This window comes from Lissotriton helveticus, chromosome 11, assembly GCF_964261635.1.
Source record: "Lissotriton helveticus chromosome 11, aLisHel1.1, whole genome shotgun sequence".
In the NCBI taxonomy this organism is placed as follows: domain Eukaryota; kingdom Metazoa; phylum Chordata; class Amphibia; order Caudata; family Salamandridae; genus Lissotriton; species Lissotriton helveticus.
In genome coordinates, this window is record NC_136072.1 from 308,704,336 (window position 1) to 308,727,661 (window position 23,326).

At 40.0% G+C, this 23,326-nt stretch overlaps 1 protein-coding gene across 2 annotated transcripts in view; it reads left to right on the forward strand.

The window, feature by feature from the left end:
* The window catches only part of YEATS2 (YEATS domain containing 2), a 1,326,518-nt gene that overhangs the window by 348,499 nt on the left and 954,693 nt on the right, over positions 1-23,326 (forward strand). For both annotated transcript variants that reach the window (XM_078665556.1, XM_078665557.1), the window contains exons 12-13: positions 16,127-16,230; positions 19,038-19,145. In XM_078665556.1, coding sequence (XP_078521682.1) covers positions 16,127-16,230; positions 19,038-19,145 — 212 coding nt within the window. The remainder of the gene's footprint in view (positions 1-16,126; positions 16,231-19,037; positions 19,146-23,326) is intronic.

Consider the following 23,326-nt stretch of genomic DNA (forward strand, 5'->3'; position numbering starts at 1 on the left):
GTATTATTAATTTTTTTTAACTCCGGAGCGCTCAGGGTACGCGCACCCGTAAACGTAGAGTTAGCGCTATTCCCACGAGCGGAAAAAAATATGTAAGTATGTATTTAAAGTAAATAATAATGCAAGACATTCAGTGGCATACTCATAAAAGTAGTATTTTTGATTTTAAATAACCGTATTTGAACTTTCAACGTATTTCCGAAAATCTAGCAAAACGTCATTCAGACGCGCCGCGTAAGCACCCCCGGAAGCGCCTACGTACGTGCCATGTAAACGCCCCCGGAAGCGCTCCGGAGCGCGTAGCGTGAGCGCGTCAAGTCATGTGACCTTAAAATAACACTTTTCATTGGTTCATAACAGTTTTTTTCCACAAATATTGAAAGTCCCCACCCATATCCCTCACTACCTCTTTGCAATTGCTAAGAGAACAACTCTTGCCTGCTTCTGCATCTAATTTTGGAGAGATGGCTGATTTTCAGAACACTTCTTCTGATTCTGAAGAGGAATTTCTGCCTGAGGATCCTCTTACCAGGAAAGTGAAAGAACACTTCATTTGGAAGTTTTTACCTTCCCCGAAGGACAAAAAAAGGTGAATGCAGCAAAGGTGTGCTGCAAAATTTGTGGCACCACCTTATCACGTGGCAATCCTAATAAAAAATATAGTTTTGGAAATGCCACTTTAATTAGGCATGTGCAGAGAAGACACCTGAACAACTTTTCCAGGGAGAGTGTCAGGGACCTGGCACGCAATGCACCGAGAGATGGGGCCAGTACCTTGACTGGTGGAGCAACAGCTTCGGGAAGACAAGGTGGAAGAATGATCCCGAACGTGCAGCCGGTCTTTGCATGCATCAAAATTGTATGCATGGACTGCGATGAACTGCTCTTTTATGGGGAACAGAGCATTGAACTGATTGCTCGGAAGAGAGAGGAACACCGCTGCCGTCCCCAGCCCTAAATTTTCCCCATTTTTTTGCTCCTGTTGAGCAGTTTTGGAATCCCTGGTTTTGTTTTTCCCCTGAAAAAATACAAAAAAAATATAAAATAGTTATAAAAAAGTATAAAAAAATATAAAAAAAGAAGAAAATAAAGTTCTTTTCAGAACTAACTCAAATTCTCCAAAAAGAGCTATATTCTTTACATATTTTGCAATTCTTTTTTTCAGAGAATGTGTACTGAATAAATGAATGAATGAAATGAGTGAATGAAGGGGAGAAAGTGACAGAGGGAACAAGTGACAGAAGAGGAGTGAGAGAAGGTGAGTTGTAAACAAGAGTTAGTCGAAGTGGAGTGAACGAAGGAGAGTGACAGGGAGTGACGGAAAGAAATGAGTCAAGGTGAAAAAGGGGATTGATATTGAGGGAAAGAGGGTGAGGGAGGATAAAGTAATGGGAGTGAGAGTAAGGCAAGGGGAGTGAGGGAGAAGGAAGGTGGAGTGAGTGAGAGTGAGTTGATGACAGTGAGGGTTTGAAGATGAGTGAGGGTGATTGAAGGGAAGTGCGAGTGAGGGGACAGAGGGAGTGGGGGTAAGGCAGACGGAGTGAGAGGAGAGCAGTGAAGAAGTGAGAGGACAGGTAGTGTAAGAAGGAATGAGTGAAGTGGAGTAAGGTGAGTAAGAGAAGGGGAATGAGTGAATGAGCGAAGGAAGGGATGAGAGGGTAAGGGAAGTGAAGAAGGGGGACTGAAAGAAAATAAGTGTGGGAGGGGAGGAAGGGGAGTAAACCTGGGGAATGAGGATAAGTGAGGGAAGCGGAGTAAGAGAATGGGGCTGAGGGAGGGTGAGAAAAGAGCAATGAGGTTGAGGAAAGAGTGGTGGATAAAGGCAAGTGAGCGTGAGACAAGGGGAATGAGGGAGTGAGGAGACAGGGAATGAAGATAAGAGTGAGAGAAGGGGACTGAGTGAGGGAGCAAAGAAAGGTAAGTGAGGGAGTGTGGGCGAGTTAAAGGAAGTGAACGTAACGGAAGAGGAGTAAGAGAGAGGGGACGGAGAGAGGGAGGCTAAGAGAGGGAGTGAGGAAAGGGGAGTGAAGAAGTGAGAGGACAGAGGGAGTGAGAGAATGAGTGAGTGGAGTAAGGTGAGTGAGGGAAGGGGAATGAGTGAGGGAGCGAAGGAAGGGAAAAGAGTGGAAGGGAAGTAAAGCAGGGGGACTGAAAAAAGTTGAGTGTGGGAGGGGAGTGAGGGAACGGGAGTAAACATGGGGAATGAGAATAAATGAGGGAAGTGGAGTAAGGGAACGGGGGTGAGGGAGGGTGAGAGAAGAGTAGTGAGGTTAAGGAAAAGAGTGATGAGAAACTAAATTTTGTTTGTCAAACTTGCCTTATAAGAAATGTACACTTAATTACATATTTTTACTAAATTTAATATCTGTGGTAGAGGAAAAAAAAATAAGTTATATTTTTTTATAATATATATTTCAAAATGCAAGAGACAAGGCAGGAGATTAAAAGTCATAAAACAGATACTAAGAGATAAAGTAGGAGTGAATGACACAGAAAGAGAAACAGAGGAATACTGAAGAACAGAGAGAGGGGAAAAAAATAGAGGGAGAGCAAATTACTAAGAGGATAATGAGGCGGATAGATTCAGTGACAGAGCAAGAGAGGGAGAGAGAAATGAACTGAAGGTGAGTAAGATACTACAGGAATGTGAGTTATCAGAACTAATGGAGGAAAGGGAAGTAAGGAAAGGGGAGTAAGTGACAGGGAAGGGGGAGTGAGTGAGGGTGCATTCACGACAATGAGGGATGGAAGGTGAGTGAGTGAGAGTGAGTGAGTGAAGGGGCGTGAGAGAGTGAGGGGATAGAGGAAGTGAGGGTAACAAAGAGGGAGTGAGGGAAGAGGAGTGAGGAAGTGAGAGGGCAGAGAGAATGAGAGAAGGAGTGAGTAAAGTGGAGTAAGGTGAGTGAGAGAAGGGTAATTACTGAGGGAGCAAAGGAAGGAAAGAAGGGGAAGGGGAGTGAAGCAGAGGAACTGGGAAAAGGTGACTGTAGGAGGACAGTGAGAGTAAGGGGAGTTAAGGATGGGGAATGAGGGAAGTGGAATAAGGGAAGGGAAGGGAGGTGAGGGAGGGTGAGAGAAGGGCAGTGAGGTTGAGGAAAGAGGAGTGATATAGGGTTGAAAAAGGTGATTGAGCGTGAGACAAGGGGAGTATAATATATATTTCACAATACAAAATACAAAATTACTTGTACAACATGTTATATGGTTTATTTTTGCTGTTCTCAGAATATATTGAATTTTACTTAAAACAGTGAGTTCAATACTACTCATCATATGACAGCGGGCAAAAAAAACCACAATCAAAAAGATTGTGTTTAAAAACCCATTTAACGTTTCAATAAATAATGTAACATTTAGAAAAAACATATCTTAACTCATTCTTGATCCACGTACTTTTCCACGAGGCCAAATAGTATATGGAAAGTCCTTTTCTTTGGAAATTACTCAATAGTATTCTTAAACTTCCATTTACCCGAGTTTCTGAAAGAAAAGCTCCAACATCTTTTACATCATGAAAAAATAGTTATATTTCCACCTCTGGCTTACTCATGATTAACATTTCCTATAATACTGATATCACTCACTATGTGATACACTTACACTACCTCTATGACAACTATAAGTTTTTTATTATCTTGATCACTCTCACTCACAAAGTAATTTTGAACAGCAAACTAAGTTTTATTAACTGCTCCAATCTTCATAGGCCAATTACCTTTCCTAAAATTTCGGTTGTAAGAACACTAGGTAAGAATTTTGTAAGTCAGAAGGCAAACGTTGTTTGAAAGTCAATTGAGTATCATTACAATTAGTCCAGCCTTTTTGACATTTTAAATAAGCTGTGTAATGTCCTGATGTTGTCGAAGGACCATCATGGTAAATAATTGCTGCAGTTGCAAAGGTTCTTCCTGAAATTGATAATTGAGAAGCCACAAAATTTTTAATTAAAGTTGTCAATTTAGTTCCATCAGGTCTACATCGTTGGAACATTAAAATGACATACTGTCCATATCTTTGTATAAATAATGTTGATAGCATTGCAGATTTACATTGAGTACAGACCATGTTTTGATTTGCATCTCTAACTAGATTATTAAAAGACACTGATTTGCAGTCTGGTAAAGTCAAATATATATATCTTTAAGTGTCTACTGTAGTAGTACTTGAAAAGGAAAATTTGTCGCAGTTATGCTGCCATTTATAAGAAAGGCCAAAAAGATTTTCTACATCTACACCTTCATCTTGCAATACAACAAGCATATACATTAGAAATTCATGACAATCTTGCTGAATATTCTGTGAAAATTGATTTAGACCAGAACATATGTCTAAAACATTTCGAATTTCAGAAACACTTTGTATTTTTGTTCCATCACTGCTACATTTCTCAAACACAGAATTCAACAAACAACAAAATCTTTGATCACGATTTTCAACAATCTGTTCTTGTACAGTTTGGAGGGAAAAAAACAACATTAACCACTACATTAGCATAGCAGTTGACACCAGAACTGTTTTCAAACTGAAATCCAACAACATCTTTAACTGAATCCTTTTCCTTTCTGCTTACATTTACTGGTTCATCTAATTTTTTCTTTTTGCTACAACTTCACTACAATTTTTCTCATTTCTTCTTTTTCGGGCTATTACACGCTTTTCAAATAGAGGATATTGAGGTAAATTTGGAGCTTACTCTCTTCTTAACCTATTATATTCTTTTACACAATTTAGATCTGCACTAATCTTTGTCTCATCAAAATCAATCAAGTATAATCCAGATAAAGTTCTGACTCGAAATAAAGCAACATATGCCATACCCTCCTTGAACACTGAACTTCCAATATTCACCAAAGCACTATCTACACTTAAACCTTGAGATTTATGAATAGCCACAGCATATGCCAAAGAAACAGGAAACTGTTTTCGGCGGACATATAAATCTTTCACAAGCAAAAATCGAGCAGAACGACGACTGATTTGTTGTACTTCTTCAATACCATCAAATTTCATTTTTATAAATTCAATTTCATCTCTATTTCGGTAATTCACAAAATCAACAACATGACCCATTGCTCCATTTACTAAACCTCTTTCCACATGTAAATTCCGTCGTAAAATTATACGACAATTTAAAGATGCATACAGAGTCTTTTCAAAACCAGCAGTTTTAGATATTGTCTTCTCTAAAGAATCCAATTTTGATTTCAACTTTTCTGACAAAATAATAGTTGCTCCTTCATGCTCTATTTTATCAATAGCTTCCAGTTTCACAATCTCTTGATTTTCTAACTGTAACATTTTGTTGTTGAAGATTGAACATTCTTGCAGAGTTGGCATCAAGCATATGACCGTTTGTTTTCAGGAATTTTCTTAAAAATATTCTCTGGGAGAATGTTTTCGTTTGGAAACAAATTTGAAATTAATCGTGCATGTAAAGCTTCTTTGCCATGCTCACTTACTTTTCCAATTCTTACATCTTGTAGAATATTTTTATAATCTTCATCCTTTGCCTGTCGCGTATTTTGAAGCAGTTCTGCATATTTGAAATTTAACCATATGTTAACATTGCCAGTGCTTCCTAAGTACTTCCTGGTATCTTCATGCGTAAGCATTTTAAACACTGGTTGTCCTTTCACTGGAGTTAGCTGCAGTAGATTTCCAAAAACAATGATGTGTTTGCCTCCAAATAACACATCATACTCTGTTTTAAGAATTTCTTGCATTCTTAAATGCACAAAAGCAAGCATTACATTTGATACCATGCTTACCTCATCAATGATAAGAAGTTTCATTTTCTTTAGGACTTTTGAAACTTCACAACAAGCTTCTCCAGATAGCTTGTGGTATTGTAATTTATTATCATGCTCTGCTGGCAGCATCAATAAATGATGTAAAGTAATCCCTTTATCGTTATGTGCTGCCAACCCAGTTAGAGCGGTAACAACACAAGAAAGCGATGACTTCGTTCTTTTCTGCAGATAAGTTGCAATTGCTTTAATCAGAAAACTTTTTCCAGTTCCAGCTTCCCCACTGACGTACAGTCGGACAGGTATAAATGATGTACATGAGCACTCTTTTTTTCTCATGACATAAACCATGCTCAATCTGTTCTGTGACTTCGTCATATATTTGTCTCTGCTCAACGTTTAGTTCTTTTTCCAAATCTTCTAAGTTAACTACATCCTCCTGAGCTTGTTCCATGGCTCTTTCCACTTCATCCATGGCAGTGGCAGCTTCATTTTGGATAATTGGTCCTCCTAGTGGATCCTGACTCAATGAAGCAGAACTCTGACTGTCTTGAGAACTGTCTCTAGCAATCTCTGCTGCAATTGCAGCTTCTTGCTGTATTTCCTCGTTCAACATTTGCAGATAATTTGAAGAAACAGGACATTCTATGGTATCCTTGTAGTTCCTCTTCTGTATGCCATGGTTTAAGAGTTGCAAAAGAGCTAAATAGTAAAATTCCCTTTTGTCAGGAGATTCACAACTCAATTTTCGATGATTAATCAAATGGCCTTTTCTTTGTTTCACCAGACAGCCTTCACATCCAATTACAGCATATACACCTTTATTGATATCTTCTGTGATGTTCCTCTTAAAAGTATAGGTTTGCAGAACTTCATAGAGACAAACGTTCTCAAGATGACGACTTCTATTTGGATAGTATGTATCCAACATGTTTGTCTTCAAAATATCTGTACTGTTTGGTTCTTTCTCCGCCAAATACTCTATTTCTTGTACATATTTCAAAACTCGGTTTCGTGTTGCAGCAAGACCTAGACTCCCCCAAATGATTGTTCTAGATTTGGCATATAGAATTGCTGATGATAACCGATCAGAACATTCATATGCTCCAATTTCTCGATGCGACAACATCTTCAGACTGTAACTGTATAATTTCTTACTTAGACTCTTTTCATGTGAAATTTCCTCCCACATTTCCTTCAGTTCCGTTATGTATTTCGACTCTTCATTTCTTCTTAGGTTGTATGTATTTTTCGGTGATTTTCTTGTCACAGTATGTCGCAGAGAAGACATAAAATTGTTCACTCTTCCTTTCGATGTTACTGGACGTGGAAATGCAAAACGACATTTTGTGTAGAACTTGTCCTTGGATTTGTATTTTCGACGACAGTATTTTGCACAATGATGGGTTTGAAAGCGTAAAACTTGATGTCTTAAATTGTTTTCTTCTGTACTTTTCGGAACAGCACATGTAGAATACTGTTCAATGAAACTCATCACTTTCTCATCCGAATCTGTTCCAAATTTGGGTGCCTCTTTGATCCATAGCAGCATATGTATGTGAGGAGCACCTCTTGCTTGATACTCCTTTCTCCAAAAGAAATCCAAAACCTCTCGAAGCGGAGGATTTTTTTGTTTGTGATAAAAGACATCATAGCTTCAAACCTATGATTGAAATACCTTCATACATTAACTGGATCCAAAGAGCACAGTTCTCCAGGTGTCTTGTGTTCAATATTTTCAATGTTTTATTTGCCTCTCGTAGAAATTGAAGTAAGTCTTCCCAAGCATACTCAGCACAGCTAAGAGTGAGGAACCATGCAGGAGTTCCTAAGTTTCTTAGCATACATTTCAATTCCCCATGACGACAGTACCAATACTCGTTAGTACCACGCTGACATGCCATGAGATTAATTAGCTGAAATTCCAAAACACTGTCTTGCAGTTTGACTTTATCCATAAAGTCCCTTGCCGAAACATTTTGCAGATGTACTCCACTTTTCAGTATGTGGTTGACTGCATAAGAAAGTCCAGACAAGTCACTCTCAAACAGTAGATGAAACAAATATGGAATGCATTGACGAAACCTTGGATCTTCTGCATATAATCTTAAAGTCCGGTATTCAGATGCAGGAATTTGAACAGGTCGGTCGTCATATCGTCCACCTTGACCTGTTGGAAAAAACTGTGGAAAACAACGAGCTTCCAAACTTTCTTCCCATACACTAATGGGACTTCCTTTTGCTTCTTTCATTTGAAACAAGTCAATAGCATTCCCCATTACTTCTTTGGATTGCAATGGATGAACACTATAATGTTCATAAATTTCTTCACTTCTAGAGACATCAACCTTTTCAATTTGCCCAGCTGAGAAATCACTGTCCTCTTCTACAGTTGTTTCCTCTTCTCCAACATATACATTTTTGTAGTAGTGATTATTTTTTACCAAATACAACATTGCTTTTTTGACTTTCCTAACATCCACTAATTCTTGCCAGATTGTTTTACTCTTTGTTGGAACACCATTAACTAGAATAACCAGAGGTTCCTCTTCTACTTTTTCTACACCAATTGTATCAATATTTTTCTTAAAATCTAGAGGCAAATAAACAACTCTTCCCTTTAATCCTCTCTGTAAATCTGAAGGAGGCAATTTCCCTGTCTTAGGCTCCATGCGAAAAATAGCCTGAAAAGGATGCACACATTGAATCAGAATAGACTCATAGGTATTTAAATCCATCAATTCAGAAGGAATGTCTACCAACTCCAGATTATTATGAACAGCTCTAGCAGGCATTCTGTTTTCATTTAATTTATTATAACAATATTTACAAATACGTTGATCAGAACCCAAATCAAAACAATTTTCTACCAACAAATAAGTTGCAAAATTCTTCCACTCATCATTATTTTCCATTTCACTTTTTACATATAAATCAACTAATCTAGTCTGATTCTTATAATGAGTTTGTCGACGACACATACAAGAAAAATTAGGCCTTTCACTTGAATTGACCTTAAACTTTGTAATTTCATGTTCAAATTTTTCTGTACTTGAAATCTGTACATTCTCTTCCACATTACCTTCTATTACTGTATCAGTTTCTGCACTGTCCTCTTTTTCACCAAAGTAACAAAACTCAATTTCTTCACAAATGTTCTTCACATCTAATTCAGTTCCATGCAAAAGAGCACTGTTTAACTGTTTTAGCTTAAGTGCTGGACTTTTTGCATAATACAACCTTCTCACTAATTTCCTCACTTTATTATGATGCACTGCTAACATCCTAAAATGGTGAAAAACACTCTGGCATACTTTTCTTGAAAGACAAGCCAGTGAATGCCCATGCAAACTTGTTTTTTCTCTCACTCTACAAGGATCTAACTCTTGCAAAATCTTCATCTTGTGTTTTAGACTTTTCTTAGTATATGTCCGTAAGAAATTGAGAAACAAATCAGTTGAATCTTGTCGCACACTACAAATACTACTACAATTCCAAGTATACTCTGGAGCCTTAGGACATCTCCCTAAAACTTTATCAGCTAACACCTCTTCTGCATTTCTAGGCACAATTTTTTCTTTTTCAACCGGACAACCGTCCTTCACCTCATATGCTTGACCACTGGTGTCAACTGCATGCACCAAATCATTAACCTGAAAGTAACTTTCTTCATTAAAAAATGGCTCACAACTTGAACCATGCTTCCATTCTCCAGAAAAAACATCACAAAAATGAGTCCGATTAATTACTCTTTTCCACTTACATTTTGATTTGAAAACATTGATTACCTTATCTAGTGTACGAATTCTATTGATTACTAAACCATATAATTTATTTTTCACTTTAAATGCCTGATCCACAATCTTCACTATGCTTTTTTTTTCTTGTAAAAAGCACTCTTCTTTTGATACATCTTTACATTTTGTAATAAATTTAAAACAATTCTGTTATAAAACATTTGTCTACGAATGTCAATAAATTGATTTCTCCGTCTATTGCTATAGAGAATATCATCTCCTTCTACAGGTTTAACATTTTTTGAGGGGCACAGTTTTTCCTTTGTATTTAGAGATGTCTTTTTTTTCTTTGAAAGAACATCTTTTTTGTTTTTACATTTCATTAATTTCCTTAAAAAGTCCTTTGTTTGCTTACCAGGAGCATTCTTTTTTTTCACTGAAGATTGTGTTTTGGATGAATCTTCTATTTGTGTTTTCTTGGACCATAAATCATGTTTAAATATTTTTTGTCGTCTTTCCTTCGTCGGCATATTCTTTTATCTTTCTATAGTGGATTACAATCTGTGGTAAAGAAAAAATAACATATTATAGACCACTACAAACATACTACATAGCAATTACAATAAGTAAACGATATAAACACTAGTTTACAACATAAGTAAGTTTATACCACAGCAACAGTGTCACAGCAACAGTGCAGTACAGTTTCATTATTAATCTCACTCTCTGTCTGCACCATCTCACTCTGTGCCTGTGTCTCATGCCACTCTGTGCCTGTGTCTCATCTCACTCTGTGCCTGTGTCTCATCTCACTCTGTGCCTGTGTCTCATCTCAGTCTGTGCCTGCCCCATCTCTCTCTTTGTGTGTGACATTTCTCTCTTTGCGTGTCTCATCTCACTCTATGCCTGTGCCTCATCTCACTCTGTGCCTGTGTCTCATCTCACTCTGAGCCTGTGTCTCATCTAACTCTGTGCCTGTGTATCATCTCACTCTGTGCCTGCCCCATCTCTCTCTCTTTGTGTGTGTCATTTGTCTGTTTGCGTGTGTCTCATCTCACTCTGGTAAATGTTTTATGGTAAAAAGTATGGCTTTCACATTTTTGACAAGGATCACACTGAGTGTCTGTATGAAATAAGGAATTATATTTTCACATTTGTCAATAATGTCACCTGTGTCTGCTCATAGTTTGCATCTCTAAACTTAAAGGGTACTATATGCCTGTGTCTCACCTCACTCTGTGCCTGTGTGTCATCTCACTCTGTGCCTGCCTCATCTCTCTGTTTGTGTGTGTCATTTGGTAAAATGTATGGCTTTAACATTTTTGACAAGGATCACACTGAGTGTCTGTATGAAATAAAGAATTATATTTTCACATTTTTCAATAATGTCACCTGTGTCTGCTCTCAGTTTGCATCTCTAAGCTTAAAGGGTACTCTATGCCTGTGTCTCACCTCACTCTGTGCCTGTGTGTCATCTCACTCTGTGCCTGCCCCATCTCTCTCTCTTTGTGTGTCATTTGTCTGTTTTCGTGTGTCTCATCACACTCTGGTACATGTTTTATGGTAAAAAGTATGGCTTTAACATTTAGGATCACACTGAATGGCTGTATGAAATAAGGAATTATATTTTCACATTTGTCAATAATGTCACCTGTGTCTGCTCACAGTTTGCATCTCTAAGCTTAAAGGGTACTTTGTGCCTGTGTCTCACCTCACTCTGTGCCCGTGTGTCATCTCACTCTGTTCCTGTCCCATCTCTCTCTTTGTGTGTGTCATTTGGTAAAATGTATGGCTTTAACATTTTTGACAAGGATCACACTGTCTGTATGAAATAAGGAAACTGTGAGCAGACAGGTGACATTATTGACAAATGTGAAAATATAATTCCTTATTTCACACAGACACTCACTGTGATTCTTGTCAAAAACATTAAAGCCATACTTTTTACCATAAAACATTTACCAGAGTGAGATGAGACACATGCAAACAGACAAATGACACACACAAAGAGAGAGAGATATGGCAGGCACAGAGTGAGATGACACACAGGCACAGAGTGAGGTGAGACACAGGCACAGAGTACCCTTTAAGTTAAGAGATGCAAACTGTGAGCAGACACAGATGACATTATTGAAAAATGTGAACATATAATTCCTTATTTCATACAGACACTCAGGGGTCGATTCCGATTCGGGAAAAAAACCGTCCGTACGATTTGTATCCGGAGCCCTCTCCGTACGAATCGTACCCGTCCGTCCGAGTCGCGAAGTACGATCCGTATTCCGTGAATCCGTCCGAATCGTCGCGATCCATACGTATTGCAAGGCTGAAACCGTGAACCGTACGACTCGTACACATACCGTACGACTCGTACACATGCCGTACGACCCGACGAGTACGATCCGGACCGGGGTATGGGGACGCGATTCGTACGGTCCACGTCAGGTAAGGGCGAGTCTTACGGAAAAGCACACAAACACATACACACCATACGGTTCGTAACCCCCATAATCGCAGGGGTACGCACCGTACCCCTGCGATCATGGGGTGTACGAGCCGTACCCCCATTGTACGATCGGTGTACGAGCCGTTGTGCACTGTGGTGGAAATGACCTGGGCACTTTGACTGGGGTAGGCCTGGAAATGCTTTTAAAGGGCATCTTTGGGCAATTGGTGTTACTTTTTCCAAAAACTGCCTTGGTATATTCTAATATATGCCAAAGGCAAAAATGGAACTGGTCCAACCACAGATTGAGAAAGCAAGGAAACATGTGAATAAATCAGTTTCTGCTTTCCTCAGAGACTATGGTATGGGTTCCATATACCACAACAACTTGCGTTACAACATGCAAGGCATCTATAGGAGAGATGGTGTACATTTTACAGATGAGGGGAATAGAGTATTCCTCTTGAATTTTAGACTCTGCATCGGTACCTACTTGTAGGTACAAAAAACACCCACATAACACAACAGCTCTTTTCAGAGCTACCCTACCTCTAAGTACTCTAAATTATTTTTTTGCTCTAATTTGCTCTAATTTTTTACACTGCTCAGGGTACGCGTACCGGGAAGCGTACATGGAAACGCATCCAGCGCTTACCCCGTGAAAATGTCAAAATTATTTTTTTAGTTTTTTTGCCCTTCAGGGTCCTTCTAGGCCCCCCTCAGAAAACCTAGGGGGTCAAGGGATGTCTACCCTGCCCCCTTTTAATCATTTCCCCCTTTTTTTTTTTACACCTCTTGTGTCCCGATTCTACCGAGACACAAGATGGCGGACTCTCTGGACTGTTTGGAATGTTGACAGACATCCGAGAGCCTATAAGCTTTCCGCTCACACACTTCCGTGGCGCGACGTGTTTTTGAAGTTACTTTTCATAAAAACCACTGGAGCAATTTTAAACAAATATGGAAAAGGCCCTACTACGTACCAGTCCCTACCGTTTTGCCAAGTATGGTGTAATTCCGTTCAGCCGTTCGAGCTGTAGCCGTGTCTAAATGTCCTATGGAAAATTGCATGGGGAAAACACATTTGAAAGTGTTGAAATTTAGAACCAATTAAAATGTTACTTTGGTTTTGAATTTGTGTGTGATGAAGTTTGATTGGTTATGTATATATCTAAAATGAGAGGAAAACACTGCCATTTTGTGATACTACTGTCTGAGGTACATTTGTGAGGAATTTTTGGTGTTCAATTTCTCGTGTAAGATTTACACAGTACTAACTCTTCTCCTACTTTCAAAAAGGTGAGTTGTTAATTTGTAAGGGGAACTATGTTGTACACTTTAAGATAATTTGAAAAATGTTTTCTGTTAGTTATTTACAGTCCTTCTATTATAGTTATGGATTGAGATAGGCTTCATCACATGCAGTGCTTTATATTTCTAGTTCCTGCCTGATACTATACACTGCCCAAAGAAAACTTCACTGTTAAAAACTCAGAAGTACCTTTGTCAACTTGACCCCTACAGTGCCCTAACTCTACTGATATAGTTATATTAATTTTTTTTAAATGTGTGCATATTAATTTTAAAGAACTAAATACTTGATAAAGCTAGTTTTATATTATGTATTACTAAAAACGATAAATGAAAGTGATTATTTTTTTCTGCAATTTCAAGCAAGAAATTTCAAAATAAAATGGATCACAATGAAGAGATCGTTGAAATTTCTTCCCAATTTTCCACTACATTTATTGAGATTCTAAATGTCCCGGATATTGACAGTACCAATAATGAAATATTTTCTCTTGGAGGAGATGACATGAGTGATTTTTTTTATCAGTCTCTTGACGGCGAATTTATCGAATGTTTGGAGACCATAGAGTTCCAAGAATCATCATTGCAGACTTTTCATGAGGAGATTCCTGATGATGTGATTGAAGAGGAGATTCCTGATGAGGACATGTTACAAGTTCTTTTGAATTATGAAAATTCAGAACAATAAATTAATATTTTGAAATTAAAAATTGTTTGACATATTATTCATTTTTATTTCTAATTTATGAGGTAGTAGCGAAGTGATTGTAATATAAAGTGAGACTTATAGTATAGAGTGGAACATTTTTATGTTACATAGTAAGTTTACTCATATTTACTTCCCTTCTCCCACTATATTTTCTCCAATGTGTATTTGACATCTCTTCTTCATCTCCTGCCTCCTTTCTCTCACTGTCTGTCTCTGATGCACCCTATCGCCGCCATTTTGTGTAGTTACAGGAGAGAGTGAAATGTAATAGTTCAGAACGTGAAAAGGGGGCAGGGTAGAGTGCCCCTGACCCGCTAGGCCTTCTCAGGGGGTCCCAAAAGAATCTGTTTCTGCTTTCCTGAGAGACTATGGTATGAGTTCCATATACCATAATAACTTGCGTTACTACATGCAAGATATCTACAGAGGAGACGGTGTACATTTCTCACATGAGGGGAACAGAGTCTTTCTGTTGAATTTTAGACTCTGCATCGGTACCTACTTGTAGGTACTTAAATCACCCACATAGCACAATAGCTCTTTTTAGAGCTACCCTATCTCTAAGCACTCCAAATTCTTATTTTACACTATTTTTTTCACAGTTTTTCCCTGTGCTACACTCAGGGTACGTGTACCGGGAAGCGTACATGGGAACTCACCCAGCGCTTACCCCGCGAAAATAAAAAAAATAAAAAAGTTTTTTTGCCCTTCAGCTTCGATTCTACCGAGACACAAGATGGCGGACTCTCCGGACTGTTTATAATGTTGACAGACACCCGAGAGCCTATCAGCTTTCCGCTCGCGCACTCCCGTGGCGCGCCGGGTACGCTCCTGGGTACGCGTACCGGTAAGCGCTGGAAGCGCGCATATAGATATATATGTGTTTTTGAAGTTCATTTTCGTAAACACCACTGGAGCAATTTTCACCAAATATAGAAAAGGCACTTCTGCGTACCAGTCCCTACAATTTTTCAAAGTTTGGTGTAATTCCATTCAGCGGTTCGGGCTGTAGCCTTGTCTATTTGTCCTATGGAAATTAACATGGGGAAAACACGTTTTGGGACCCCCCCTTTTTTCTCGGCCCCTGCATGACGGATCCCCCCGAAACTTCCAGGGAAGAAGCGGAGCTGGCCTAAATTTTGGAAAATTACACGCAAATTCCTCAACCGATGCCAAAGTTATTCGCAATAGAATGTTGCGGATTTCCTATGGTAGCTAGTTCCTAACTATAACTACCTACTGGCGACAGCCAGTAGGTAATATATATATATATATATATATACATATATATATATATATATATATATATATATATATATATATATATATATATATATATATCCTAAACACCTATATTGATATATAATTAATATTTTTTACGAGGGTGCACCATGTTCATATTGCCACTGTGCCTCTTTTTTCCTTTTCCTGCACTTTCTTTGTTTTACTTTTTAAAATGTATTTTGTTCTTCTGCCATGTTAAATCGCTAAGTTGAAAATTGCTACCATTCATCACTGCGTACTCATGCTGTATGGCTCATGCATCGGCGTGGCTCTTAGAATGGGCTAACCTATTGCAAATTGCCAGCCCGGCACGCGCATAAATCATGAGCATGACACGTGTTGACATGCGGGCAAAAAAACAGCATTAGATCGTCCTTTTAGAACCAAGTTTCCACCAGCCTTGCCAGTGCTTGTGGAATACTGAAACAACTATTTTGTCTGCTTTGTTTTGCAAAAAAGATGTAATAACAGCTGTTTTCTGAGAAACTCCCCCCCTGGGTTTTCCCGTGGTTAAAATCCCAAGACCCTTTCTTGAGGCCTGTGTTGTGAACGTACTTACCCACATCTTTCCTAACTTTATTGGGTGCAGAAATACATCTGGGGAAACTAAATGCCTTTGCGTGCCAGTTTTCCACCATCTTGAAAGTGTGCTTGGAAAAATCATATATCGAGGGATTTCAGGAAGGAAAGGGGCCAATAATTCTCAGATCTGCTTGTCATAGGGGCAAGAATATTTGCCGGTCATGGTAATTCTGGACCCAGTAGTTCCTTTTCCCCTGCACTGTGCTATTAAGAATTTGTCAGTACGTTTTGGGAGCTGTTCAGTGTTCTTCAGCACTTTCAATGTAGTCAGAAATGTTTACTATACATGTATCTTACTTTTTATGTACAGGAAGTCCAACAAGTAAGCACCTCGGCGTTGCTCTGGCTGGTCGCGGATCCGCTTCACCAGGCCCAAAGATCCATGTTAGCAGCTTCCTGAGCTCGTCTATCAAGGTATGTTTACTTCCAAGAACAAGCTCAGAATCCCTATTCCACTTCTTCAAAGACCAAGTGTGATGTCCCTGACCATAGTAGATAAAGGGGGCTTTGTGGTTCTGAGCTGGTCTCGACCATAGCCAGACCGTATTTTGTGGTGTAAGCATGTTGTGTACGGAGGATTGTCAAATTTTATTATTAACAAGGCTCCCTTTGTCCACTGGCCTGAAATATAACCCTCAGGAGTATGAGCCTCATAACGTATTGAGCTAATTCGCCTAATTTATTTTGATGATATGTTTTATTGTTTACTAATAAAATAAATGAAGCAAAATTCGTCAGTTTTGTTTTGGTTACTCTGCTGAACAGAATAGCAATTTTAAAAACATGCTTCTTTTTTATTACTTTTTAGATTGAACACCTTTTGTATTTAAAACAATAATAATAATATTTAAGGTATTTTGGCGCAAAACCTGCTTAATTTAAATAAATACAAAGGTGAGAGGTGGACTGGTTGTAGAAGTCTCAGTCATTGGCAGTTGCTAGGGTCAAATTCCACAAATCGAACACAATATTTTCTTGGACAGCTAGTATTCTGAAGTCATGTATTTAAAGGAGATTCCATATGCAATAGTGAAGAAAAAGGGGATCTGTAAAATAAAATATTTGTCTGAGATCACACAATTTAGTTAAGAGAAGCCACGATTAATTCAGTTTTTTCCCGTTTCACTTTGCACAAATCGGCCACTAATTGGGTATCCATTTGTCTCTACTTTATACCTCAATTGTTTGTTTTTTAACCTCTTTTTGCCTGAAGGTAGAGCGAGGGTGCATGCAGAAGCCACATGAAAGCTTGTTATAAGATTGAATGTCGCAGAGGCCCTCAAGCTGAGCCAGCTTCCAGCTTCTCCCCCACCTCTACTGATTATTGCAATTTAATAACGTACCACAAGCATGGGGTCCTCAGGCAATACTCTTTAGCCATAGTTCTATTACAAAACGTCATCCTAAAGATCCTGGCAGGAATCCCAGGAAATCTCGTTGTGAATAGCAGTGTCCTCCTACAGGCAGCAATGAAGAGAAATGCTATCAAAGACTTAATGAGACTCACCAGCAACAACTTGACCATGGCCGATATCGCTACGGGGAAATTACTGAAGTCCTGAATCACCATGTGGAGCTCCTATCTGAGGTGACCAGGCCAATTCACATAAGGTGGAGGACCTCTACTCCCTCTTCAGGCTGTATTGTAGATTTGCCACCTGCTAGACATGGGCAATTACTGTGGATGCTTCATCCCAAATATGGTCTCCACCACAGACCAAAAGGGAACTAATCCAGTAGAATGCTGAGTGAACCATAACATGAAGAGATGTTCTAAAAAACCAAGGATTCTCTACAATCAGAAAAGACTAGTCCTCCAGGGAACTGTGGAGACAGATCATCACCTCTCATTCCTCACTCATCCATGCCCTTAGTAAACAAAAGAAAGCCATGACAAAAGTTTATTGACACTGTCTTAGTCTATTACGAAGCAAATGAGCTGCCATAAGTAGGCAAATACAACTGAGCAATGTAATAAGCACTACTAGCAGGCTGTATGCAATAAACAACACCACCATGGCAAATATATATGTTTAGGCCTACTATGTGAGCATGGGGGATATTAGTGCTCTCTGGGATTGGCAACAGACTCCATACCTGGTGTACATAGTTAGGTGGTCCGCATCATAGGTGTAAACTCAATTTATACAATGCTGCATGCCAGGCTGTGCAGGCGTTCGTTCCAGGACAGTTCTCTCTGCCAGAATACTTTTCTCTTCCCCCATGGGGCCAAGACACAGTTTCTATGAAAAGAACTACTCTGTTGGAAAGCCTCAGGTGTGCTACAATGTTATGTCCAGAACGTTGACATCAGTTCTTTCTTTTTCCGCACCAGCAAGCGCAGATCCGGAGAGAGCGGTACCCCCAGTTACTTTTTGACTGAGTTATTTTTGGGTCTTTTGTCCCTTTTTTTCGAGTCTTCGGCTCCTGGTGTATAGAAAATCATAGCATAAATCCTTCTCCAGCGCATGTACAACTTGAAAACACTACTGTTCTAGTTACTGAGAACGGTGACTTGAAAGACTTCTGAATTTGGCCAGCCTGTTGTTTGGAACATGGTCAACTAATACTTCACCTGCTATACATTCTGCCCCCTATCTTAATATTACCTGCAGCATAATTCACCCTCAATGTTTGAATAAGCAGATGAACAGGTGTAAAACTAAGGAAAGCTTGCCCACCTTTATTAACTCATTATTCTTAGCCCCTTGTGTCATTTTTCATTACCACTGGCCCATACGGTACTTCCATGATGTTTTATCTTATCCAGCTAATTAAATGTTGAATTGAATAATTAAACACATGGCAATGCAAGTGTTGAGAGCAAATGTGCTTCACATATTCCCTATCTTTTCTTATGCTTTTGTATCCAACTGTGGCCCAGTTTTCAGTTCAGCTGTTTGATAGCACATATTGAGTCATTTCCTGCAGATAAATATGTTCTGTTTTTACTTTAGAATGTATTTAGAAATGCCTCTTGAATTATTTAGTGTTCTATAAAGGTTTCTGGCCACAGCTGAGCTTGCCTTGGTCCATCTAGAGATATCCAGAGGATTCCTTACCTTCTCAGCAGGCGTGTTTGCTGATTTATTTTCTTCAACCTTTACAGAAATCTCCTTTTGACAATTTGATGCTAACATTATTTTTTCCCCTAATAAGTGTTTGTTCATTTTTTAATAATTGTGCTATGCTTATATCTGTTTCATGCTTGTTTTCTGTAGCAGGAGGACTCCCTTTTTGCTACAATGCCCCCGCTCGGTCCCATCGGAAGTCATACCAAGTTGCAGAGTGCAAAGTCTGTCACAGAAGGACATGGAACATTCACAAAGGTAGACTTTTTTATAATCTATGTGATTAGAGTGCATTACCTCTATCCATTTTAGAAAAGGAGGAAACCTCTCCCAAACACTGTTTTTTGTTTTTGTTTTTTGACGAATGATCGGAACCCGTCTCAAAGCTTCAGTAAATGATAATTAGTATTTAATCGTTTTCTTATTTCCTTTATTGCACCTGTTCTAGTGATTCATTTTGCAAGGTTTACTCATCGTAGTCTTTGTTTGGAGCTCTGCAGTAGTGGGTTGCTTTGACACTTTGTTATTTACTTTAAGACCATTCTTGTGGTGGGCATTTGAAAAGCTGTGTGACCACTATCATACCTGATTTTGTGTCTTCTCAGTGATGCATTATCTGGTCTCCATGGTGATTGGATATCAGGAAGCGTTTGTTTGGCTTGTTTTAAGTGTTATTGTATTTTAGAAAAACATATATAAAACATACGTTTTACACAATGAAGCTCCATAGCCACACACATGCATACCTACAACAATACATGATAGGCATTATTGTTTTTCCTTAGCAATATCAGTGCATTGCAAGCAAAGTAGGTCAATCGTTAAACAAACAAACACACCCAGGCCGCCACTGTGATAAAAATGAAAATAATTTCATCATTTTACTATTTCAAATGATCAACAAGTTTGTCACAGTTCTTGGCACCAAACATAATCATCTAGGATTATGAGATCCATTAGTGATGTTGTTACCCATTGGAGCTTGGATTGCAAACACTGGATTACATGATATTTTTGGAATGCATCCTGGACCCTAGCCAAACTACCCTTGTTGATTAACTTATAAATGAAATGGGTCCACTTTTTCTAAAATCTCTGACCCTGCCTTTCTGTCCCTCAAAAGAGCAGTACATTTTTTCCATGGTTTATATTGACCACAATTTGGTCCAGCGAAGTTGTGAAATAGGCAGGGTCTTGTATCTCCATTGTTGTGCCATTGTCAGATGGGGAACTATTAGCAAGCATGTTATACGTTTTCTGCTAGGTGTGGTTAGTGGACAATAGCAATCCTCCACTGTATCACCCAGAATCAAAACTGATGGGTTGAAACCAATCTCTAACCCTGAAATTTAATTTTGGTTTCAGAATAGTCCTTCAAAATTATCGGATTATCTCACACAACCACCACTTGTGCATCCATGGAGCCTCTCTCTTTCCAAAAATGCCAGAGCACAGTGCATTCCCATAGCACCCAGGCAGCACAACGTCAGGTACCATCTCAAAAGTAATTTGTAGCTATTTTTCATGTAACCTACATATTGACAAAATTGTGGGCCGTTCCCAGTATGAATCCAGGAAGCTCATCTAGAGTAATCCCCCAATTCTAATTCCCATGTAAAAACATACTGTGGTTTGAAATCTACAAGAGGAGCAATTCGGAATTGATACATAATCGGGTAATGCTCTTCTTAGTCACATGTTCCTTCATAAGGGATTCTGTGCAAGCGAGATCCCTTGTAGCCTGTGTCTTGCATAGCCTGAGGTAATCCAATGTACAATTTGCATCATATAAAGAGAGGGAGTAACATCCATCCCCCAACTGTGAACAATCTCAGTAGAAGTCAGTGGTGTACCATGTAAGAGTAGCAGTGAAACTCCGGAAGCTCCTGTCGAACCTCACACCTAGCTACCTGTGGCGGGGTAGAAGGGACTAAGCTGAGACCAGGTCGAGGTAGGTAGTGCTTTATTTTTTTAATCACACGTTTGTGGCGACTAGTCAGTCTCTCTGCAGCAAACTTGGCAGGATCCGTGGTGGCGTCAGGAACTTGGTCCCACGTGCTGCCTGGTCCTCTCCTCGTATTACTCCTCAGCAGTCTCGCCGATGCCGGGGAATGCGGGAGTAGAAGAAAAAGAGGCCGTCAGGGGGATGTCCTCCACAATATAAATAAACCCAAGGGCCGGGTGTGAGGGAGTACTGCTTTCACTTGTGAAACGTACCACAACAATAAGTGAGCCAAAATGAGTGGTGACGGTGAGGGAGTGAAAAGTGCAGGGGAAAGTGAAATGGGGAGTCCATAAGTGCGGGTCCAACAAAGGACGACTCCGTTTTAAGCCTTCGGATGTCCTCTCCTCCCAACCAAGCCCAAGAGTCGGTTCCGTACCTGAAGAAGCCATGCTCGTCCAGGAACGTGGCTCGGGGATAAGCCGGAAGGTTGGCCTCCTTGCTCTCCTCGGGGTTCTGATGAACTCGACCCGCCGTCTCTCCCGTTCTCCTCGCTGTCCTCGGGGCACTCCTGATCCGAACTCGCAACCACCGCTGTTCCACCGTCCTTCTCCTTCGCATTGGTACCGACACACACCTCCTTCTGTTTTTCCTGCTTTTTATCCAATGGAAATGCGCTGACGTCCAGAGGGGGTGGGGCCTCGTCGTAGTAAAAGGCCCAGTTAAAAGCACCAGGCTCCTTTTCTTAGTCTTGTGAATATACCAGCGGTGATGTTTCCCAAGTCCAATCGTCCTGTTGGGGAGCAAAGAGAGAGGGTGATGGGGGTATAACGGACCACCAGTCCGAGTAACGCTGCTGAGATGGACACACCACCCCCCTGGAATCTCCCGATCTGGGAGAGGAAGGGCCCGAAACAGGTAGGCAGAATTTTGGTTGTCTCTTCCCTTACGGTGTCTCACCTCAAACGTAAAAGGATGTAGGGATAAAAACCAGCAGAGTACCCTGGGGTTTTGAAGCCTTGTTCCTGCACATCCACTGTAGGGGTACGTGGTCTGTATAGAGAAGGAAGGGGCGCCCTTCCAAGTAATATCTGAACTTATCCACTGCCCATTTTATTGCCAGACACACTCTTTTTATTGTAGGGTATTTACATGATCTAGGGAAGAGTTTCCTACTGATATATAGGATAGGGTGTTCTGGACCATCCTCCCTGATCTGTGATAGAACCGCCCCTAACCCTGAGCTGGAAGCGTCTGTGGATAGGATGAAGGATTTGTTAAAATTAGAGGATATCAACACAGGGCCAGTAGTAATGACCTCCTTTAATCTTAGAAATGCCTTTGTCATTTCTGGAGTGGGATGTAACAGTAGTTGTTGTTTGACATCCTTCCGTAGGATATTAGTTAGGGGCGTAGCCAATTGTGAAAACTCCAGTACGAACCGTCGGTAGTACCCAATGAGGCCTACGAACGCCCACAACTCCCGCTTGGTGGAAGGGAAGGGAGTGTTTGAGATAGCCCTTACTTTTTCGGTCTGAGGAGCGATTACTCCTTCCCCTAGTACATACCCCAAGTACTTCACTTTGTGGTAGGCTGCACGAGACTTCTTAGAATTTATATGCAACCCAGCTTCTTTCAAGGCCTGTAAGAGGATTTACAAGTGCCGTAGATGGTCTGACCAGGTTGGGCTAAAAACAACGATGTCATCCAGATATGCTGGAATGATGTATATGGTTGGAGAATGGTATTCATAAGGCTTTGAAAAGTCGCTGGCGCTCCATGAAATCCAAAGCGCAGCACATAGAACTCGAATAACCCTTCGGTGGCGAATGCTGTTTTCTTCTTGTCTTCCTCCCGAAAGGGAACCTGCCACTATCCTTTCGTTAAATCAAAGGTGGTAATGATTTTTTACTCCCTCAATTTTTCGATTAATACATCAACCCTTGGTATTGCATAGGCATCAAAGGAGGATATGGTGTTTAAGGCCCGAAAGTCCATGCAAAAACAAGTTGACGCATCTGTTTTGGGAACCATAGCGATAGGTGAGGACCAGTTACTTGCTGAAGGTCTGATGACTCCCAGCCTCATCATTTCGTTCACTTCTCTTCTTATATCTTCCCTTCTTGCGGCCGGTATACGTAAGGTCTTTGTTTAACGTACTTCCCTTCCTTAGTCTCGATGCTATGTTCTGCCAGTGTTGTTCTTCCTGATATGTCTGAGAATATGTTGAGAAAGGTTTTAGGGTTTGTTGTAGATATTTCTTCATGTCCTCAGAGAGGTCTTCATTAATCAGGAGTTGTCCAAGGGTTGAGTTAGTAGAGGAGGAGGGTAATACCATATGAGAGCTCTTTGGCACAGGCCCCAACCATTTTTTTAACAGGTTGATGTGGTAGCATTGTTTTTGGGAGGGAGATATTTGTACCCGATAGGTTGTGTTGCCAATGGGTTCCACTATTGGGTAAGGGCCCAACCATTCGCTTTGGAATTTCTTAGTGGA